The 18,560-nt window shown below is 49.7% G+C and overlaps 1 protein-coding gene across 3 annotated transcripts; it reads right to left on the bottom strand.

Moving 5' to 3' along the window:
* Window positions 1-248: 248 nt before the first annotated feature.
* ALAD (aminolevulinate dehydratase) lies at window positions 249-14,850 on the bottom strand. 3 transcript variants are annotated; one of them, XM_033237745.1, is made up of 12 exons: window positions 14,694-14,850; window positions 7,063-7,253; window positions 6,058-6,108; window positions 5,464-5,560; window positions 4,729-4,864; window positions 4,528-4,611; window positions 4,339-4,427; window positions 3,700-3,755; window positions 3,516-3,603; window positions 3,355-3,441; window positions 2,895-3,024; window positions 249-2,274 (listed from the first exon to the last, which is right to left on the bottom strand). In XM_033237745.1, exons 2-12 carry the CDS (start codon window positions 7,200-7,202, stop codon window positions 2,213-2,215), a joined length of 1,020 nt encoding a protein of 339 aa, XP_033093636.1. In that variant the 5' UTR covers window positions 7,203-7,253; window positions 14,694-14,850; the 3' UTR covers window positions 249-2,212. The 3 variants fall into 3 exon arrangements, with proteins under 3 accessions (XP_033093636.1, XP_033093637.1, XP_033093638.1); XM_033237746.1 differs by lacking the exon at window positions 14,694-14,850 and adding an exon at window positions 8,856-8,945; XM_033237747.1 differs by lacking the exon at window positions 14,694-14,850 and having other exon boundaries at window positions 6,058-6,274; window positions 7,063-7,180.
* Window positions 14,851-18,560: the final 3,710 nt, after the last annotated feature.

Here is an 18,560-nt window from a genome sequence, read left to right as displayed (position 1 = left end):
CAGAGTCCTCCATGGCGTTTGACCCTGGGTCCAACCACACCTATTCTTATCTCAATCTAGTTATGAAAACCAATCATGTCCTTCTTCACTATTGAACTGGATTTCCATCACTTGCAACCAAGTAGGTGCCTGGTCTCCTTGGTTTCCCCTTATAACTGGAACTAACTGCAGATGGTCGCCAAATTATGATCATTCAACTCACGATTTTTGACTTTACAACGGTATGAAACAAGACATTCAGTAGAAACTGTACTTCAAATATTGAATTTTGATTCAAAAATCTTTATAACTTTATTACAATATAGATTTTGTGTTGGATAGTTTTGGCCACTGTAGGCTAATGTAAGTGTTCTGAGCATATTTAAGGCAGGCTAGGCTAAGCTAAGCTATGATGTTTGGTAGGTTAAGTGCATTTTTGACTTATGATCATATTTTCAACTTATGATGGGTTTATCAGGATGCAAACCCATCACTTAAGTGGAGGGATATCTGTATAACATTGTAAGACCCATAATTTTGCTGCTGATTATTGGGAGGTGGTATGGCACAGTGGTTAGGGGCAGAGGCCTTGGAGTTGGACTACATGGGTTCAGATCCCAGCTTGGCTGTTTTCTGGGTTGTTCTAACCCAGTTCTGCCACAAACTTGTTGAGTGGCCTTAGGTGAGTCCCATAAGCTCTCTAGATATAGCTTCCTCGTTGCAAAATGTCTCAAGCTAAGTTTAGTATTCTTCCTCCACCCCGACCCTGCTGCTGTTCCTCTTCTAGGCTGCCCCAGCTCAGTAAATGGCCCATCAGCCACCCAGAAGATCAAGCCAGATTCTTCTCTCGCATCTAATCTATCTTCTAAACACATCCACAATCCATTCTCCTTTTTCCATCCCCACTGTCCCCGCTCCAGTCCATGGCATCAAGACTTTTCATTTACACTTTGCCACAGGGCTGTTAAAATACTTTTACAAACTGCAAAATTTGATTGAGTCACTCTGAAAAGGTGAATGTGGCCCTTGATCTCTGCATGGTTTGGTCCTGGTCTGTCTCCACTCAGTTCAGGCCATCCTCTCAGTGCTCCAGACAGGCTAGCCTTGCATTCCTCCGGCTAGGAGCCCCAGGGCCTTTGCACAACTCCTCCCTCTCCCTGTAACGTTCTTCTCCAATTATGTCTTAGCTTGATGGCTCACCCTTCAGGTCTAGGCTCAAATGTCAGTCCTTCAGGGAAGTATTTTCTGATCCTTCAAAGCAGGTCAAGTCCTGGTGACTTCCTTCACAGCACCTGTCACCACATCACCAGTGCATGTCTGCCTCCTTCCCAACTACCGTTTCAAGAGAGGCCCCTGCCCTGTTGTTCTTTGTCTCAGATCCCTTATTTCCTTCAGAGCACTTATCACAATTTGTAACTGCTTTATTTCTTTGTTTTCTTCTTAGCTGTCTCCCCTATTCTCTTTGTATAATTTCTATGGAGAGACAAGCTGAGGTCTCTCCTGCTGTATTCCCAGGACCCAGCACTGAACCTAGGAACAGAGCAGAGATTCTCAAAAAGTATCTCTTGAATAAAAAGTGTTTGTGCTGGTGGCATCTCCAGCAGTCAGGAACTCCCTCTTTGCCTCTGAGTTTTGATCCTCAGGCAGTATTTCTGCTGCTTAATGAGTAATTCTTCTCTAGGTTTATGGTTCAGAGTAGAACAGGAGACCTCAGGCAGCCTGGCAACCTCTGGCCTGTGTGGGAAATGCCTTCCAGTGGAATCGCAGCAAATTTCAACTCTAACCCAGGGATATAGATCTAGGCCTCATTCCCACACCCAGCTCTGCTGCCAGAAGCGTTCCAAGGCTTCTCAGGCCCCAAGATCTCTCTGCTCTCCTCCTCCCCTAATGCTTCAAGACTCTCTCCCAGCCATGCCCCAAAGCCTGTGCCCCCGATTCCAGGTTGCTTTCAAGCTGAAGCCACACCAGAGGAAAGAGCTGAGGGTGGCAAAGGTGAGCCTCATGGCTGCCCAGGCGAGGGGCGGGGAAGCTTGGGCGAGCTCATAGGATGCAGCTGCGAGTTACAAGAGTCAGCATGCTGGCAAAACCACCCAGGGCTGCTGGGCCCCGCCAGCATGTGAGCAGGAAGAGGGCACGAGGGCACAGTTCTAAAAGCAGGATTTACTTTGGTTTTCACTTCTCTGAGGCCCCGGGAACGTTTTAAAGTTCAGTTCTCAGGCCTGCACTGTCTCCGTCATTCCTCCTTCAGCCACTGCAGCAGCTGGGGTGTGTAGTAGGTGATGATGATGTCAGCACCTGTGTTGGGAGAGATGCGGAAAGTTGCGGGGGACGGTGATCAGCTCTGAGCACACCTTCTGGGATGGGAAGGCCAGGCGGGGATGAAGGCTACCATGAAGAGGCACAGCCTGTGGGCACACCACATGAGACGGAGTCCAGCTTTGGGCAGCTCTATTTCTTGGGCAAGTCATTTTCTCTCTTGGGACCTCAGTTTACCAAAGAATAAAATGCACAGTGAAGGATATAGGTAAGATGCAAGTTCCCTTCCTGTGCTAGTGTACAATTCTAACAAAATGAGCTCCCTTTATGGAGTGATATTACCTCATTTAATCCTCAGGACAACCACGCACCAGGTATCTTGTCCCCAGTTATCCAGTTACGGGTGAGGACACTGAGGTTCTGAGAAGTGGCTTGCCCACGTTCTTACAACCAAAAATGAATGAAGGGCTCTGCTTGCTTCACCATGCCGTGTTCTATGCTGCAGTTCCATATCTCTTCCTCAATGTGTGTCTGTTTAGATCACTAGTAATTCCCGAAATAAGACTCCAAGCTCTCAGGAGTCCTTGAGACTTGATCTAGGCAGAGTGCTTATCAGTCCCTGTGGCGCACGTCAAAACACCCAACCCCTGCCTGCCTACCTGCTCTGCGGAAGGCAGTCATGGCCTCCAGTACGGCAGCCTTGAGATCAAATGCCCCAGCCTGGGCTCCGTGCCACAGCATGGCAAACTCTCCAGAGACGTGGTACACGGCGAGAGGGAGGTCGGGGTGCTGCAGGGAAGCAGGCAGAGGACAGGCTGAAATGGAGGGTGGATGTGGCTCTGGGAGCGTCCCTTCCCCCCTGCTCAATCTGTGACCATCTTGAGCCCCGTGTCCTGGGTTACTGCGGCCAGCAGCCTGGCCCACTCTTGAACTGTTAAAGCAGGGCTGTTTGAGGCTCCTGCAAGCCCTGACACAGAAGGCCATGGTGGTTCCTGGGCAGGGATGGGGAGGAGAGGATTTCTGCTCAAGGGCAGACTGCTTCCAACACTGAGATTCCAGAGTCTGTGGAAAACACTGTCCCAGCCCCCTGAGCCCCCTTTGCCTCGGACCTGCGCTCACCTTGTTCTTTACCTCCCGCATGATGTCCAGGTAGGGCATTCCCGGCTTCACCATGAGTATGTCAGCTCCTTCCCGTACATCCCGGTCCTAAGGGATGAGGGTAGAGTGTGGGCGGTGTCTGGGAGGGGGCTGAGGGTGGGGCTCAAGTCCTAGTGACTCACCACAGCTCGGAGGGCCAGGCCTCGTGCTCCAGGGGGCAGCTGGTAGCAGCGGCGGTCCCCAAAAGCTGGGCTTGACTGAGCTGCGTCCCTGCAAAACAGAGTCATCCGGGTGGACTCCAGCTTTGGGCCAAATGGGCAGGGATTTAACAGCAGACCCCTGCCCACCCCTGCCCACCTCGCTCACCGGAAAGGGCCATAGAAACAGGAAGCAAACTTGGCACTGTAGCTCATCACTGATACCTATGGGGAGACAACGGGGATCCTGGCTTAGTTGGCCCTTGCCAGGTGTCCCAGGGTGATGTGGCAGGGAGAGAAAGAACCTAGGCTGGGAGGGAGAGTGCCTGTGTTCTGGTCCTGTTGGAGTGCTGGGCTTGATTTCCCCATCAGAGGCCCAGAGGTTGACATCGTTCCCCAAAACCTCATCCAGCACTGTCTTCAGTTCTGTGATTCCTTTTTTTTGAGATAGAGTCTAGCTCTGTTGCCCAGGCTGGAGTGCAGTGGCATGATCTCAGTTCACTGCAACCTCCGCCTCCTGGGTTCAAGCGATTCTCCTGCCTCAGCCTCCCAAGTCGCTGGGATTACAGGCACCTGCCACCACGCTCAGCTAATTTTCGTGTTTTTAGTAGAGACGGGGTTTTACCATGTTGGCCAGGCTGGTCTTGAACTCCTGACCTCAAGTGATCCACCCGTCACAGCCTCCCAGAGTGCTGGGATTATAGGCGTGAGCCACTGCTCCCGGCAGTTCTGTGATTCTTAGCAGACACGGGGCAGGGCTGGTGCAGACTCTCTCCTCCCAACCCCGTGCCGCACTCCCTGCCCTTACCCTGTTGCCAAGTCCATGTGCCATCAGGGCCTCCTTGATGGCTTCCACACGTCCATCCATCATGTCTGACGGGGCTACCACCTGACATCCTGTGGGGCAGAGGTTGGTCTTCAGAATTCTGGGACCCTCCTAGCCACTCTGTGACCTCCCTGACCCAGAGGTACCCATCCCTGCTGGTGGTTCACTCACCTGCCTTGGCATATGCGAGTGCTACCTCAGCTAGCCGCTGGCGGCTCTCCTCAGCCCGGAATGCTCCATTTTCACTCAGGAGCCCTGCAGGACAGATGACTGGGTTTTAGGGAGCACGTTGGGCCCTGGCCTGTCCCCACCCTGGTGAGAAGTGGGCAGTGGGAGTGTGGGTGCCAGCAGGGCTGGAGGAAGGGAGCTCACCGCAGTGACCATGGGAGGTGTAGGGACATAGGCAGACGTCACAGGCCACCAGGAGGTTGGGGAAGGTCTTCCTCAACAGATGGATCGCCTCAATAGCTGGGGACTCCTTGGAGTCAGCTGCGGAACCCCGCTCGTCCTAGGGGCAGGGGAAGGACAAAACAGTGTATCTGTTACATGTTGCTTCGGAAGGCAGGATGGCAGCCATCACAAAGCACAGCCCTGGCCCTCTCCTTCCTTCATCATCACAGCCCCTGGATAAGGAAGCACAGAGGACTGACCCTACCTGGGTGCTGACTTAAGGGCAGGGACCATGTCCATTTACCTGTGGCCCCAGGGCCAGCATAATGTGGGAGTGAGGAAGCGGTCAGTGTGGACCCTCAGCTCACCCTCGCCCAACATCCCTTCCTTTTTCTGTTTTTTTTTTTTTTTGGAGACGGTCTTGCTCTGTCGCCCAGGCTAGAGTGCACTGGCGTGATCTTGGCTCACTGCAGCTTCGACTTTCTGGGCTCAAGCGATCCTCCCACCTCTCCACCTCCTGAGTGGCTGGGACTACAGGCATGCACCACCACACCCAGCTAACTTTTATATTTTTTGTAGAGATGGGATTTTGCCATGTTGCCCAGGCTGGTCTCAAAATCCTGGGCTCAAGTGATCCAACCGCTTTGGCCTCCCAAAGTGCTGGGATTATGGGCGTGAGCGCAACCTCCCTTCTTAGCCCTTCCTTTGATTCTTCACCTTGGGAACTCTGCTGGGGACGCCAAAGATCAAGACACAGCGTAGGCCCTCTTCCACCAGGGGCCTCAGCATCTCTTCCAGCCGGTTCACACCATACCTGTGTGGGGGTGGGGAGAGGAGTTGAAGGAAGGCAGGTCCCAGGCAAAGGTCCTCTGGACTCCACCACACTGTGCCTCTGTTAGAAACCAAGCTGCATATGGCACCAGGAGAGTTCAAGCCCCCAGGACAGGAAGGGGCAGGGACACATCCGCTAAATAGGAGGGAAGACCGAGGCCCTGAGTAGCAGAGCTCTTCTGGAATTCGGCTGTGGAAGGCTCCTCCGAGGCCCTCTTATTGAACTCCCATCTGCAGTTCAGCTCCCTTCTGCAACAGCCTCTGCCGCGATGCCTCTGGTGATGGGTAGCTCATTACTTTATAGGGCTGCCCCTCCCACTGTGGAACAGCTCTGGCCCCGGGGAAACCCTTCCCTCTACTGAGCTGATGTCTGCCTGTCCGCATCTTCTACTTACTAGGTCTGCTTTTACCTCCCGGCACTTCCACCTGTGGAGTCTTTCCCTCCACCACACCCTGGCCCCCCACCTCCATGTCTCCTACCTGGCCACTCCTGGGAGGCTGGCGATAGGCTGTATGTCATCAGGAACATCCCTGTAAGAGCGGGGGTGGGATATGGATTGGTGGCTGTGGGAAGGGCCAGTGGTGAGGGGGCAACTGAGAGGGATGGTTGGGAAGCAGGGAAGAAATATGGGAGTGGAGATGGTGGGAGGAGGGTGGGATCCAGTGTCTGGCTTCCCTGCCTGGTCAAGCCCAGGGCCTGAAATAATAATAGGAACAACAAAAATAACAGTGACAACAGTAGCAACTGTACTAAAAGAATGGTAATTACAGGAAGGAATTAAGTGGTTAAGAACTTGGACTCTGAATTTGGCAGGTCCTTGCTTCTTATCCCAGCCACTTACTGCCTGGGTGACCGTGGCCAAGTTCTATCATCTCTTGGAGACTTAGGTCTTCATGTCTATCATGTGTGGTTAATTCATTCATTCAACAAATATTTATTGAGTACTTATATTATGTGCCAAGTACTGTTCTAGGCCCTGATGATACAAAAGTGAACAAAACAGACAAATATCCCTGCCCTCAAGGAGCTGATGTTCTAGAGGATAGCTACTCCTTCTTCATACAAATGCTCTCAGAATTGAATGAGATCATGTGTGTAGGTGCTTAGCATAGTACCTGGTACAGAGTAAGTACTCAGTAAATGTCTGCATTATTATTAACAATCACAATTGCCATCTCTTACAGGTACATAGCACTTTACAACCTACAGAGCACCTTCTCAGCTTCTGTCTTGTTGCAAGAGCTCAGGATGGCAGGCAAGGGTTATTCTTCTAATTTTCCAAATGGGATGAATGAGTTCTTTCAAAGTTTGTTTTGTTCCTAAGATTCCTGTCCTTAATCCAAGTAGGCTGCTTCCAGTACCTTGAATTTCAAGCTGACAGCTCACTTTGCCACCCCCAGCAATACTGATGCCTGCTGCAGTCAATACTCCCTCCCCAATCCCAACTAGCAGAGCAGAGGCCTGGCCCATTCCTGGAGACTCACGTGACAAAGATGGGGTAGATGAGGTTGGAGGCATTGAGGGTGGTGGTGGCTGTCTGCCAGGCCCGAAGCAGTGGGTGGAAGTAGCCGCTGTGCAGAACGGACTGGGGCTGCATGGCATGGGCCAGTGGACACAGGGGCATCAGTTGGTTGGAACCGAGGGCTCCTGGGGCATTGTTGGCTGCAGGCTCTGTCTGTGGGGCGAGATGGGCAGCACATGAGACATGGTCCCTGTCCTCAGGAGATGGTCACATCTGGAAGACAGCTCTTCCAGATTCCTGCCTCCCCTCTCTCTAGCCTAATGCTACTCACAGCATCGTTCACCAATCCCTGCTGGTCAAAAAGGTAAGTTGAGAAATGAAAGTAAGTCTTTAGAAACTTTCATAATAATCAGAATCTAATGATATAAAATTTGGGCTTGTATTTTATATGACTGCTTTCTGTTCATTATTATCTTTTAAAGTAAACATCTGAGCAAGCAATGACTGTTTTACAAAAATTATTTTCTTTCTTTTTTTTTTTTTTCAGACAGGGTCTCTGTCGCCCAGGCTGGAGTGCAGTGGTACAATCTCGACTCACTGCAGCCTTGACCTCCCGAGCTCAACTGCTCCCAGCTCAGCCTCCCAAGTAGCTGGGACTACAGGTGTGCACCATAACACCCAGCTAATTTTTGTATTTTTTGTAGATATAGGGTTCCATCACGCTGCCCAGGCTGGTCTTGGAATTCCTAGGCTCAAGCAATCTGCCTGCCTCGGCCTCCCAAAGTGCTGGGATTACAGGCGTGAGCCATGGTGCCTGGCCAAAAAAATAATTTTCTAGCTGGGCATGTTGAGAAGCCAACATTTAAACTTTGTTTATTCCACAAAAAATGCCCATGTTCATGGCAGAACTTTTAGAAAAGTGCAGATAAGCAAAAAGAGAAAAATCCCCTGCAATTCTACCTCTAGAAAAAAGTACTGTTGGCCAGGCATGGTGGCTCACGCCTGTAATCTCAGCACTTTGGGAGGCTGAGGTGGGCAGATCACTCGAGGTCAGGAAATCGAGATCAGCCTGGCCAACATGGTGAAACCCCACCTCTACTCAAAATACAAAGAAAAAATTCAGCTGGGCATGGTGGTGCGTGCCTGTAATCCCAGCTACTGGGGAGGCTAAGGCAGAAGAACGGCTTGAACCCAGGAGGAGGTTGCAGTGAGGCGAGATCGTGCCACTGCACTCCAGCCTGGGCGACAGATCAAGACTTCATTCAAAAAAGAAAGAAAGGCCGGGCGCGGTGGCTCAAGCCTGTAATCCCAGCACTTTGGGAGGCCGAGACGGGCGGATCACAAGGTCAGGAGATCGAGACCATCCTGGCGAACACGGTGAAACCCCGTCTCTACTAAAAAAAATACAAAAAACTAGCCGGGCGAGGTGGCGGGCGCCTGTAGTCCCAGCTACTCGGGAGGCTGAGGCAGGAGAATGGCGTAAACCCGGGAGGCGGAGCTTGCAGTGAGCTGAGATCCGGCCACTGTACTCCAGCTTGGGCGACAGAGGGAGACTCCGTCTCAAAAAAAAAAAAAAAAAAAAAGAAAGAAAGAAAGAAAGAAAAGAGAAAAGTACGGCTAACACCTTGGGACATGGACTTCTTGTTAGGTACAATGCACACCAATAGGAGAAAATAGTACCATTCATGTCAGATAGACAGACAGATACATACATACACTGTATAGAGTGCCACCAAATCTTTTCTAGCCCAAGGAGTTTCCTGGGCTCCACGAGCACAAGTACACCTTCTTGCTTTCTTCACCTTGTCCCTTTACCTGAAAGGCTGTGCTCTCCCCACACCCAAATCTACAGAGTTCTCCTTCCCTCTCGCACTGAGGCTTTCTTGTCCAGATTGCAGTCTCTCTTCTATAAGTTATTTGTGGACCTGTCTTATCTCGTGCCAGTAGACAGAGCTTCTGCAGGGCAAGGTCCAGAGTTGGTTCATTTTTGCCTCCCCCACAGTGCTCTGTCACACACTGACCTTGGCACACAGTAAATATTTAATTACGTGAAGTACAAAAACATGCCCCAAATGCCAAATTCGTGGATACAAGACAGAAGGAAGCTGGGGCATTAACATTTGTTTCTTGAGCACCTACTGTGTGCCAGACCATGCCTGGCATTTTCACGGGTGATTTCTCATTGAGTGGGTACTGCAGTCCTGCGAGGCAGGACTGAGTGCATGGAGCCTGACCAGAAGTGAGCCATGGCTCCAGTGGGAGTGAGGAGGTCAGAAGAGGTGTATTAGAAAAAGACAGGGGCCGGGTGTGGTGGCTCACACCTGTAATCCCAGCACTTTGGAGACCAAGGCGGGTGGATCACTTGAGGTCAGGAGTTTGAGACCAGGCTGGCCAATCTGGTGAAACCCTGTCTCTACTAAAAATACAAAAATTAGGCCAGGCACGGTGGCTCACGCCTGTAATTCCAGCACTTTGGGAGGCCAAGGCAGGTGGATCACTTGAGGTCAGGAGTTTGAGACCAGCCTGACCAGCGTGGTGAAAGCCCATCTCCACTAAAAATTAAAAAAAAAAAAATTAGCCGGGTGTGGTGGCGCATGCCTGTAATCCCAGCTACTTCAGAAGCTGAGGCAGGAGAATCATTTGAACTTGGGAGGCAGAGGTTGCAGTGAGCCAAGATGGCACCATTGCATTCCAGCATGGGCAACAAGAGAGAAACTCCATCTCACAATAAATAAATAAATAGAAATAAAAATAAAAATAAAACAATTAGCTGGGTGTGGTGGCGTGCATCTGTAGTCAGAGTCTGGAGGCTGAGGCAGGAGAATCACTTGAACCCAAGAGGCAGAGGTTGCAGTGAGCCGAGAGTGCACCACTGCATTCCAGCCTGGGGGACAGTGTGAGACTCCATCTCAAAAAAAAACAAAAAACAAAAAAAAACCCCGAAATGACAGGGGGTTGAACTTGGTTTTGCAGGATGAATGGGTTCAGCCTGGTGGAGAGAAGGGGGCCAACATTTCCTTAGGAAGGGAAGAAAGGGGCAAAGGTGGGGAAGGAAGATGGCTGTGGACTGTTCTGAGGAGCTGAGGAGGCAATTGGGGCAAGTGTGTATGGAGGGGATGGATGAGAGGGGGGCAGGCTGAGGCTGTGGGAAGATTTCTGAACAGTGGGTAGGGTTAGTGGCCTGGTTGACATCTGGCTTTAGGAAGGTGTCAGTCCTGCAGGCTGAGGAATGCAGAGGCTGGGGGCAGAGAAGAAAGGGGCGTCTTAAGGCAGCCAAGAGGCAATGTCTCAGGGTAGATGCTCTAGGCCTGCCTGCCTGACCTGGACGGCAGCGGAGACAGGAACAGGGCAGGAAGAGGGCAGTGGGGAGCTGGGCTTGGAGAGGAGGTGGAGAGCTCTGTTTTAGACACTTCCTTTTGGAGGTGCCTGGGAGAACATCCCATAGCCAAAGGATGGGGGGAAAAGGGCCACAAAATGGGGGCTGGCAGGCCTGAGTCCAACTACACTTTGTATGAATGGGACCTCAAAGTCCAGAGAGGGGCAAGGACTTACCCAAAGCCACACAGCAAGTAAGAGGACTAGAACCCTGGTGTGTTAACTCCCAGGTGAACTGGGAGATCCTTTGGTAGGCTGGAGTCAAGTCAGATGTTGAAGCCAGGTCTAATCCCTCTGATTTGCTTCCCAGAAAACCACCTTTGTAACAGGCCTGGAATCCAAAGCTACATTCCCATGGCCTCAACTCCTCATTGCTTTCAGGAGGCTGAGGGAACAACTGCCTCCTGCTTATCAGAAACAGTGGGGCAGGGCTTCCTAGGAACCGGCTGTCCTTCTCCCCATAGTCTCTTAGGCCCCTTTGGCTCCCCACAGCCATCTCAGGGGCCCATTTTATCCGGTCTTCCTCCTTGGTAGGGTGGGATTATCACAAGTCACACAGGGGCCAGCCCTGCTGCCACACCCCTGGGGGGCCAGCCCCATCACCTGACACAGGGACAGGCCAGGCCTCCCCAATCATGTCTCAACCTCCAAACAGACCATTATTCAGTAGATAGTCCTGACTACCCATTTTCTACTTGATTTTGCTCTCATGTCTGCTAGGAGTTTCTTTTTCTTTTCTTTTTTTTAATTGAGACGGAGTCTGGCTCTGTCACCCAGGCTGGAGTGCAGTGGTTCGATTTTGGCTCACTGCAACCTCCACCTCCTGGGTTCAAGCGATTCTCCTGCCTCACCCTCCCGAGTAGCTGAGACTTCAGGTATGTGCCACTATACCCGGCTAATTTTTGTATTTTTAGTACAAACAGGGTTTCGCCATGTTGGCCAGGCTGGTCTCAAACTCGTGACTTCAAGTGATCCGCCAGCCTCTGCCTCCCAAAGTGCTGGGATTACAGGTGTGAGCCACCACACCTGGCTGACAGACTATTTTTGAATATTGAGAGAATTACCAAAATGTAACCCAGTTGCCCAAGACCACATAGCTACTTGGTGACCGAGCCAGAATTTGACTTTGTTCTGGACTCCAAATGCTGGGTTTTATATACTGTATTCCTTAATACTGATAAACACCTGATTCAGTAGGCGTCTCTTTGCCCATACTGTTTCTGCTTTGGGCGCTGGAGAGACAGAATAAACAAAAGGAAAACATACTGAGTATATTCATTCTGTGCTGGGCACAGCACTAAGGTACTTTGTAGTAGTATCTCATTTCATTGCAAGAATTGTTCTAACTTTTAGTGATAAGGAAACGGAGGCTCTGAGTGGTTTAGTGACTTGCTTAATGCCATTCTAGAGTCTAGTCAGATGTTGAAGAGAGGGCTAATCTCTCTGATTCACTTCCCACAAACAACTTCTGTTGTTTTCTGGCTTCTGGAATCCAAAGCTGCATTCCACTAGCCTCAACTCCTCATCGCCTTTAGGAGCTGAGGGAACTACTGGCTCCTGCTTAGCAGAAACCCTGCGGCAGGACTGCCTAGGAGACCAGGGCAGGGTTAGAGTAAAGGGAACAGTCTCACTATAGCAGTTCACTTTGATCTGTTTTTGAATTTTAAGATTCAGAGAGAGATTTGATTTGAGAAACGGGTGTCAGTGCTGAAAATATTAAAAGCTTGAAAATTGCCAATCCTGTTTAATCCCTTACATTTTAATGTGGTAAATGGGGTTTAGAGAGGCAATGGGACTTGTTGGAGATCACAGTGAATGACATACAGAGCTAGAAACTGACCCTGCAGCTCCTTACTTCTATTTCAATGCCATGATACCTACACCATAGAGTCATTCCATTGTTAAGAGGTGCTTAATAAGTGGAGTTTCCCACTCCACTTGGCACAGCCAAATGCAGGATGGGTTTTGCTTTGCAAAAATGCCCTTAGAGTTTGGGAGGATTTCACAGACTGGGAGGGCACTTCTCCCAAATCAAGTGAGCTTGCAAACCACAACTTAAATTCCTGTGACATCATCACACTGAAGACAGGAGCGAGCCACCAGGAGGTCCAGCACCTCTGTCCACCCACATCAGACAGGTTAGCTTTGCTGGGACGCAGAGTATAGGGTAGTGCAGAAAGAACTATGTTTCAGGGTCAGACAGTCCCAGTTACAAAGGTCTATGCTCTGCTGTGTAATTTTGGGCAAAGTCATTGACCTTTCAGTGTTCGTTTCATAATCTACAAAATAGGCACGATATCTCTAACTTGCAAGGCTGTGGAGATTATTGATAGGGCTGAGGTAGGTATCTGGCACCAAGTAGCTGCACAGTAAACATGTAGCTAATTTTATTACTATTAGGAGTGGGGCCGGGTTGGAACAAGATGTCCTGGCACAGCTCTATACCTTCTGCACCTCCCCAGATGGGAATATGCGCTCAAACCCTTGAGGGCCACAGGGTTTTCCAAGATTTCTGAAGTGGAGTCTCTGCCTTCCAGCAGGTTATGTGGTGAAGGAAAAACAAAATAATCACCATCCAGCTGCCAGAGTAGAGGGGTGGCCCAGGTGCTGTGAAAGGGACTGTGTCTCTGAGTCAAGGGTGGTTTCATGGAAGAGGGGACAGTGAAGGATAATAAGTGTTTCAAATTTAATATGAAAGCATCTCCTCCCATGGAAGGCAACATCCCCAAACTGGGAGTAACTGAAGTTGGGCCCTGAGCGCTGCCACCAGGAGGGGCTGAGACAGAGCTTCATACGCCACCCCCCACCCCAGCATGTTGTGTACTATGCTGAGGATTCCAGAGGCTGTGGGTCTTGGCACAGAGGATTAGGACCTGCTGCCAGCCCTGGCAGACTCTGCCACTGGTCAGGGAGGAGGCAGTCAGGAGAGCCAGCTAGGTAGAAGGTGGCCAGAATTGAGAAATCCAAAGCCCCACAAAGGCCCAGGAGAGTGGCTGTCAAGCAGTTCTCAAAAGGGACGAAGTGTTCATTTAGCCAACCCACATTTCCTGAATATCTACTATGGGCCTGCTGAAGTGCTAGACACAGGGATTAAAGAGAAGAATGAGAACCCAGCCTTGCCCTGGGGTTTTGAAGAGCCTGACCTCTGGGGTTAGCCATTTGGAGGTAGAAGGAGAAGCTGCCATTCCCAGAATCCTAGAATATCTTGGCTAAGAGGCTTCTTAAAGTTTGCTTATTGTATCACTGAAACGGGTGAAACTGGGCTCAGAGAGGGGTAGACACAGGCCCAGGATCACGCAGTGGGTTAGCGACAGATCTGGGGGAAGGTCTCCAGCAGCCCGGTCCTCAGTGCCCACCATGACACCTCCATACTTTAAGGATAGATATCAAATCTGTTTCCCAGCATGTTGGGCTTGTGGAGAGCTTTGAGTGAACTGACTCTGGACCTGGTTGCTGTTGGTAGCAGGATGGTTAAGTGTGTGGGCTCTGGAGTCTGATAGATGTGGGTACAAATCCTAGTTCTGTAGCTTTCTAGTTGTGTGACCTCAGTTTCTTTGTTTAGTAATGGGGACTTGAACCGACGTCAGTGGGTTGTTGTAAGAAATGAATGGGTCAGGCTGGGCATGGTGGCTCACGCCTGTAATCCCAGCACTTTGGGAGGCCGAGGCGGGCGAATCACCTGAGGTTGGAAGTTCGAGAACAGCCTAACCAATAAGGAGAAACCCTGTCTCTACTAAAAATACAAAAATTAGCCGACATGGTGGCACATGCCTAAAATCCCAGCTACTTGGCAGGCTGAGGCAGGAGAATCGCTTGAACCCGGGAGGCGGAGATTGCAGTGAGCCAAGATCGCGCCATTGCACTCCAGTCTGGGCAACAAGAGCGAAACTCGGTCTCAAAAAAAAAAAAAAAGGGTCAATGCACGCAATGCTTAGTACAAAACGGCTCTTAGTGTTTTCACCTCCCTACCCGCCCCCCCACCACCAACGACCACCCACACCACGGGCTCTGCATCGATGGAGTCTGCCCCGGCGGTATCCGAGGGGGTAAACCCCAGAGAAGAGGCGCGGAGCCCCGAACCCGGGCCTTCAACCCCGGCTGCAGTGGGACAATCTAGACCAAACAAACCCTCCGCGGGACTCCGTACACGGCTGCACCGCCAGGGCTTCAGACGCACAGCACAATCTGGGGACGCGGGACTCTTGGTGCCACAGTCTCCGCCTCGCCCTGGAGCCGGCCTCCAAGTCCGCCATCTCCCCGCATCCAGCCCCCGCTCACCTGCCTCCCTAAGGCCTCCCGGTCGCTGCGCCAGTCACCGCTGTCTCCCGCTCCCGCCTCCCAGGGACCATGTAGGGGGCGGAGGGGCTCATCCGGAAGCAGCTCCCCCCACGGCCCGCCCCCTCCACAATCCAGGCCAGCCCCCTGAAGGCGCTCTTCTGGAGACTCCTCCGCTCCAGCCGCAGCCCCGCCCACACGCACTGAGGTCTGGCCAATTGGGTGTGCCGAGTGCCTGGAGGGCCCTCCCCTCCCCGCTCCGGGTCCTGCGCTTGTGCAGCAACCCACAAGAGGGAGGCAACGAGGGGGCGCAGGAACAGCGTGGGAGGGTCCCTGGGTGTGAGCCAGTCCCGGAGGCGGTTACAGCCAAGGGTTCACTTCACAGCATTCCTTTTCCCAGCCTAGGGCAAACTTGGCTCTGGTTAATGCCTTGGTGAAAGAATAATTGGATGTCAAAGCCGTTAAAACAGCACCATTATGCCTAACACAGTATTAGCTAGTCCATTTTTGCGGACTAAGCTAAAGTTGTTGAGTTCAGCGCCAGACTTCTAAGGTTTCAGAGAAATTTTGTACCAGTGTCATTTATTTCTCAGGGTACGGCAATGCTATGAGTTGAGAGATGTGATGTGAAAGACATGGGCATTTAGGAAAACTCCAAGTCTTGATAGGGGCATCAGACCTACGATAGGTACAATGATAGATCCGACCAAAGGTCTGCATGTGCAGAGGCAGGAGGGATCTGATGAGGCTTATGGGGGCTTGGGTAAACTAGTAGGATTGGATGGGTAAAAGAGCGATCGGGGATCATCGCCCTAGCGAAGGAATGCCTTTCAAGTGGTTCTTCAGGGATTATTGAAAAGTTGACTTCGAAATGTAGAGGACACTAGTGGGTCACATTACACTTATTCTCAGATTTTATTTCTCAGCCCGATTCGGTGGCTCACGCCTGTAATCCCAGCACTTTGGGAGGCCAAGGCGGGCGGATCTCTTGAGGTCAGGAGTTCGAGACCAGCCTGACCAATATGGTGAAACCCCATCTCTATTAAAGATACAAAAAATTAGCCGGGCATGGTGGCAGGCTCCTGTAATCCCAGCTACTCGGGAGGCTGAGGCAGGAGAATCGCTTGAACCCGGGAGGCGGAGGTTGTAATGGGCTGAGATCATGCCACTGCATTCCAGCCTGGGTGACAGAGGGAGACTCTGTCTCAAAAAAATTTTTTTTATTTCTCAAAATCTGTACCCCAAACCTGTTGTATACTTTATAATTTTAAATTTAAGGGGCATAGCGGCCTAAGGCTAGGGAAATATGACACTGCTTAGTTTCCAGCTACTAGAGTTCTGATCTGTATTCAACAAGGAAGGGGATAGAAAGGAAATAATGTTTGCTCTGCATTAAAGAGTCAGGGACAGTACCATGCATTTTACATTCATTTATCTAATCTTGACAGCAACGATGTTACTGTTCTCACTTTACGGATTGGGAAAACAATTGCCAGCTAGATTAAATAATTTGCCCCATGTTACTTTGGGCTCTCTCTGCAATGCCTGCTAATAACCACACTCCATAGGGACAATTATTATTTGTTTTTTCCCAGATTCCCTGCCCAACATTTCTTTCCTGACACCCGTTCCCTCCCTGAGGTTATTGATAACTAAAAATAATTCGGACCATCTAAGAGCCCAAATAGAATGGGAAATTTTAAAATGTGGCTGTTTGGTGTAGCCTATTTCCCTTATGTCTTTTTTTGTTCTTGACTGAAAGACCTGTTCCCACTCTCCCCCCAGCCTCCACCTTTGGAAACATTTTACCTTAATCTTTCAGTATTGTGAATGCAATAATATGAATAAACCTTAAACACATTGTTGAGTAAAAGAAGTGAGACACAAAAGAGTATATAATATGATTTCATTTATATTAACTACACAATCAAGCAAAATTAAGCTGTGCTGTTAGGACTCAGAATAGTGATTTCCACTGGAGAGATGGGGAGGATTGAAAGGGAGATTAGGCTGGGTGTGGTGGCTCATGCCTGTAATCCCAGAACTTTGGGAGGCCAAGGCTGGTGGATCGCTTGAGCCCAGGAGTTCAAGACCAGACTTGGCAACATGGTGAAACCATCTCTACAGAAAGTACAAAAATTAACTGGATGTGGTGGTGGACACCTGTAGTCCCAGCTACTTGGGAGGCTGAGGTGGGAGGATTGGTTGAGCCTGGGAGGTCATGGCTGCAGTGAGCTGTGATCGTATCACTGCACTCCAGCCTGGGTGACAAAGCAAGCCTGTCTCAAAAAAAAAAAAAAAAAAAAAAAAAAAAAAAAAAAAAAAAGGGGGGGCAGCAGGGGGAGATTAAAGAGGTTTCTTTGGGTGCAGTTAATGTTTATTGGTCTGGGTGAGTTACATGGCTGTGTTTAATTGGTGAAAATTCATTAAGCTCCACACTTATTTGTATCTTTTGGTTTGTATATTGTATTTCAATAAAAAAAATTAAAACTAAACTATTGTGTCTCCTAGGTAGGTATATGGCATTGTGCTAAATGCTGTGAAAAGCATAAAAAAGGAACAAGAAAGAAAGCAGACTGCTGATGATTGCCAGGGTCTGAGGAAAATGTTTTGAAACCAGATAGAGGTAGTAGTTGCACAATATTGTGAATGTTCTAAATGCCACCGAATTGCTCATTTAAAAACGGTTAATTCTATGTTCTTTGAATTTCATCTCAGTCTTAAAAAGTGAGTTCACTAGATGCAATGTGGTATTCTGGGTTGGCCCCTGTAATCGAAAAAGGACGTAAGTAGAGAAACTGTTGAAATACAAAAAGCTTATTTAAAAAAAACCAAAAACCAAAAAAAAAAAAAAAAAAAAAAAAACCAAAAAACAGAGCAAGGCCAAAAGTCTTTGGAACAGAATCCCAGTTTTCATAAATTCGTGGTAAGATCTTGAACAAGTCACTTCTCTCTGAAGAACCTCAATTTCCTATCAGTAAAAATAAGAGGTTAGGCTGCAACAGTAGCTTTGAATGGGTAGGGACAAGAACCCCCCACCCCACCTCCCAAATCCAAATCAGCATCTCTGGGCATGAAGGGCTATGGTTTAAAAGTATAACATTACCTTAGCCTAGTAAGGAACTTGAAAAGTGCAGATAACCACTATAGTAGTGATAGAAGTGTGGTGGGGGAAAAACTGGTGGGTAATGTCAAAGATTTTTCCCAGTTGTTAAATTCTGTAGTTTTTTTTTTTTTTTTTTCACACAGAGTCTTGCTCTGTCACACAGGCTGGAGTGCAGTGGTGCAGTCTTGGCTCACTGCAACCTCCACTTCCCAGGTTCAAATGATTCTCCTGCCTCAGCCTCGCGAGTAGCTGGGACTACAGGATACCACGCCTGGCTAATTTTTGTGTTTTCAGTACAGAAGGGGTTCCATTTTGGCCAGGCTGGTCTTGAACTCCTGACCTCGTGATCCACCTGCCTCAACCTCCCAAAGTGCTGGGATTACAGGTGTGAGCCACTGTGCCCGGCCAAATTCTGTAGTTTTAAAGTAATAGTCCCTATTCTCAGGAAACATGTTTTTCTTAGGTAGTCCAAGTTTGGTGATGAATGGGACAGAATTAACTAAAGCCATATGGATGAGTTCTTTTGAGGATTCATCCTTGACTAGAGCACACAGCCTTGTTAGAGTGGCTGGTTAAAATTGGTAGCAGGGCGAGCCCTTCTCATACAGGCTTTGAATAATAGGTTTAAGTATATATTTAATAGGAAACTAGGAGGGTCTGCAACCCAGCAATGCTCCAGGAAGATCCACATGCCAAGTAATCCACAGAGGAAGCTAGGGGAAGTGGAGATGAGGCAGGGGACCGAGCTTAAAGGAAGCCACAGG

The sequence above is a fragment of the Trachypithecus francoisi genome, unplaced genomic scaffold (assembly GCF_009764315.1).
Source record: "Trachypithecus francoisi isolate TF-2019V2 unplaced genomic scaffold, Tfra_2.0 Lachesis_group16, whole genome shotgun sequence".
In the NCBI taxonomy this organism is placed as follows: domain Eukaryota; kingdom Metazoa; phylum Chordata; class Mammalia; order Primates; family Cercopithecidae; genus Trachypithecus; species Trachypithecus francoisi.
Note: the sequence above shows the minus strand (reverse complement) of the source record. Positions and strands in the feature narration are given on the sequence as shown.

What these genes read in the sequence shown, in the direction of transcription:
- ALAD (XM_033237747.1), bottom strand. Translation starts at nt 7,180, where the DNA reads ATGCCATGCAGCCCCAGTCCGTTCTGCACAGCGGCTACTTCCACCCAC. An exon ending in ACTCGCATATGCCAAGGCAG is followed by an intron (nt 4,428 to 4,527) that starts GTGAGTGAACCA and finishes TCTGCCCCACAG; the next exon opens with GATGTCAGGTGGTAGCCCCG. An exon ending in CACATGGACTTGGCAACAGG is followed by an intron (nt 3,756 to 4,338) that starts GTAAGGGCAGGG and finishes GTCTCCCCATAG; the next exon opens with GTATCAGTGATGAGCTACAG.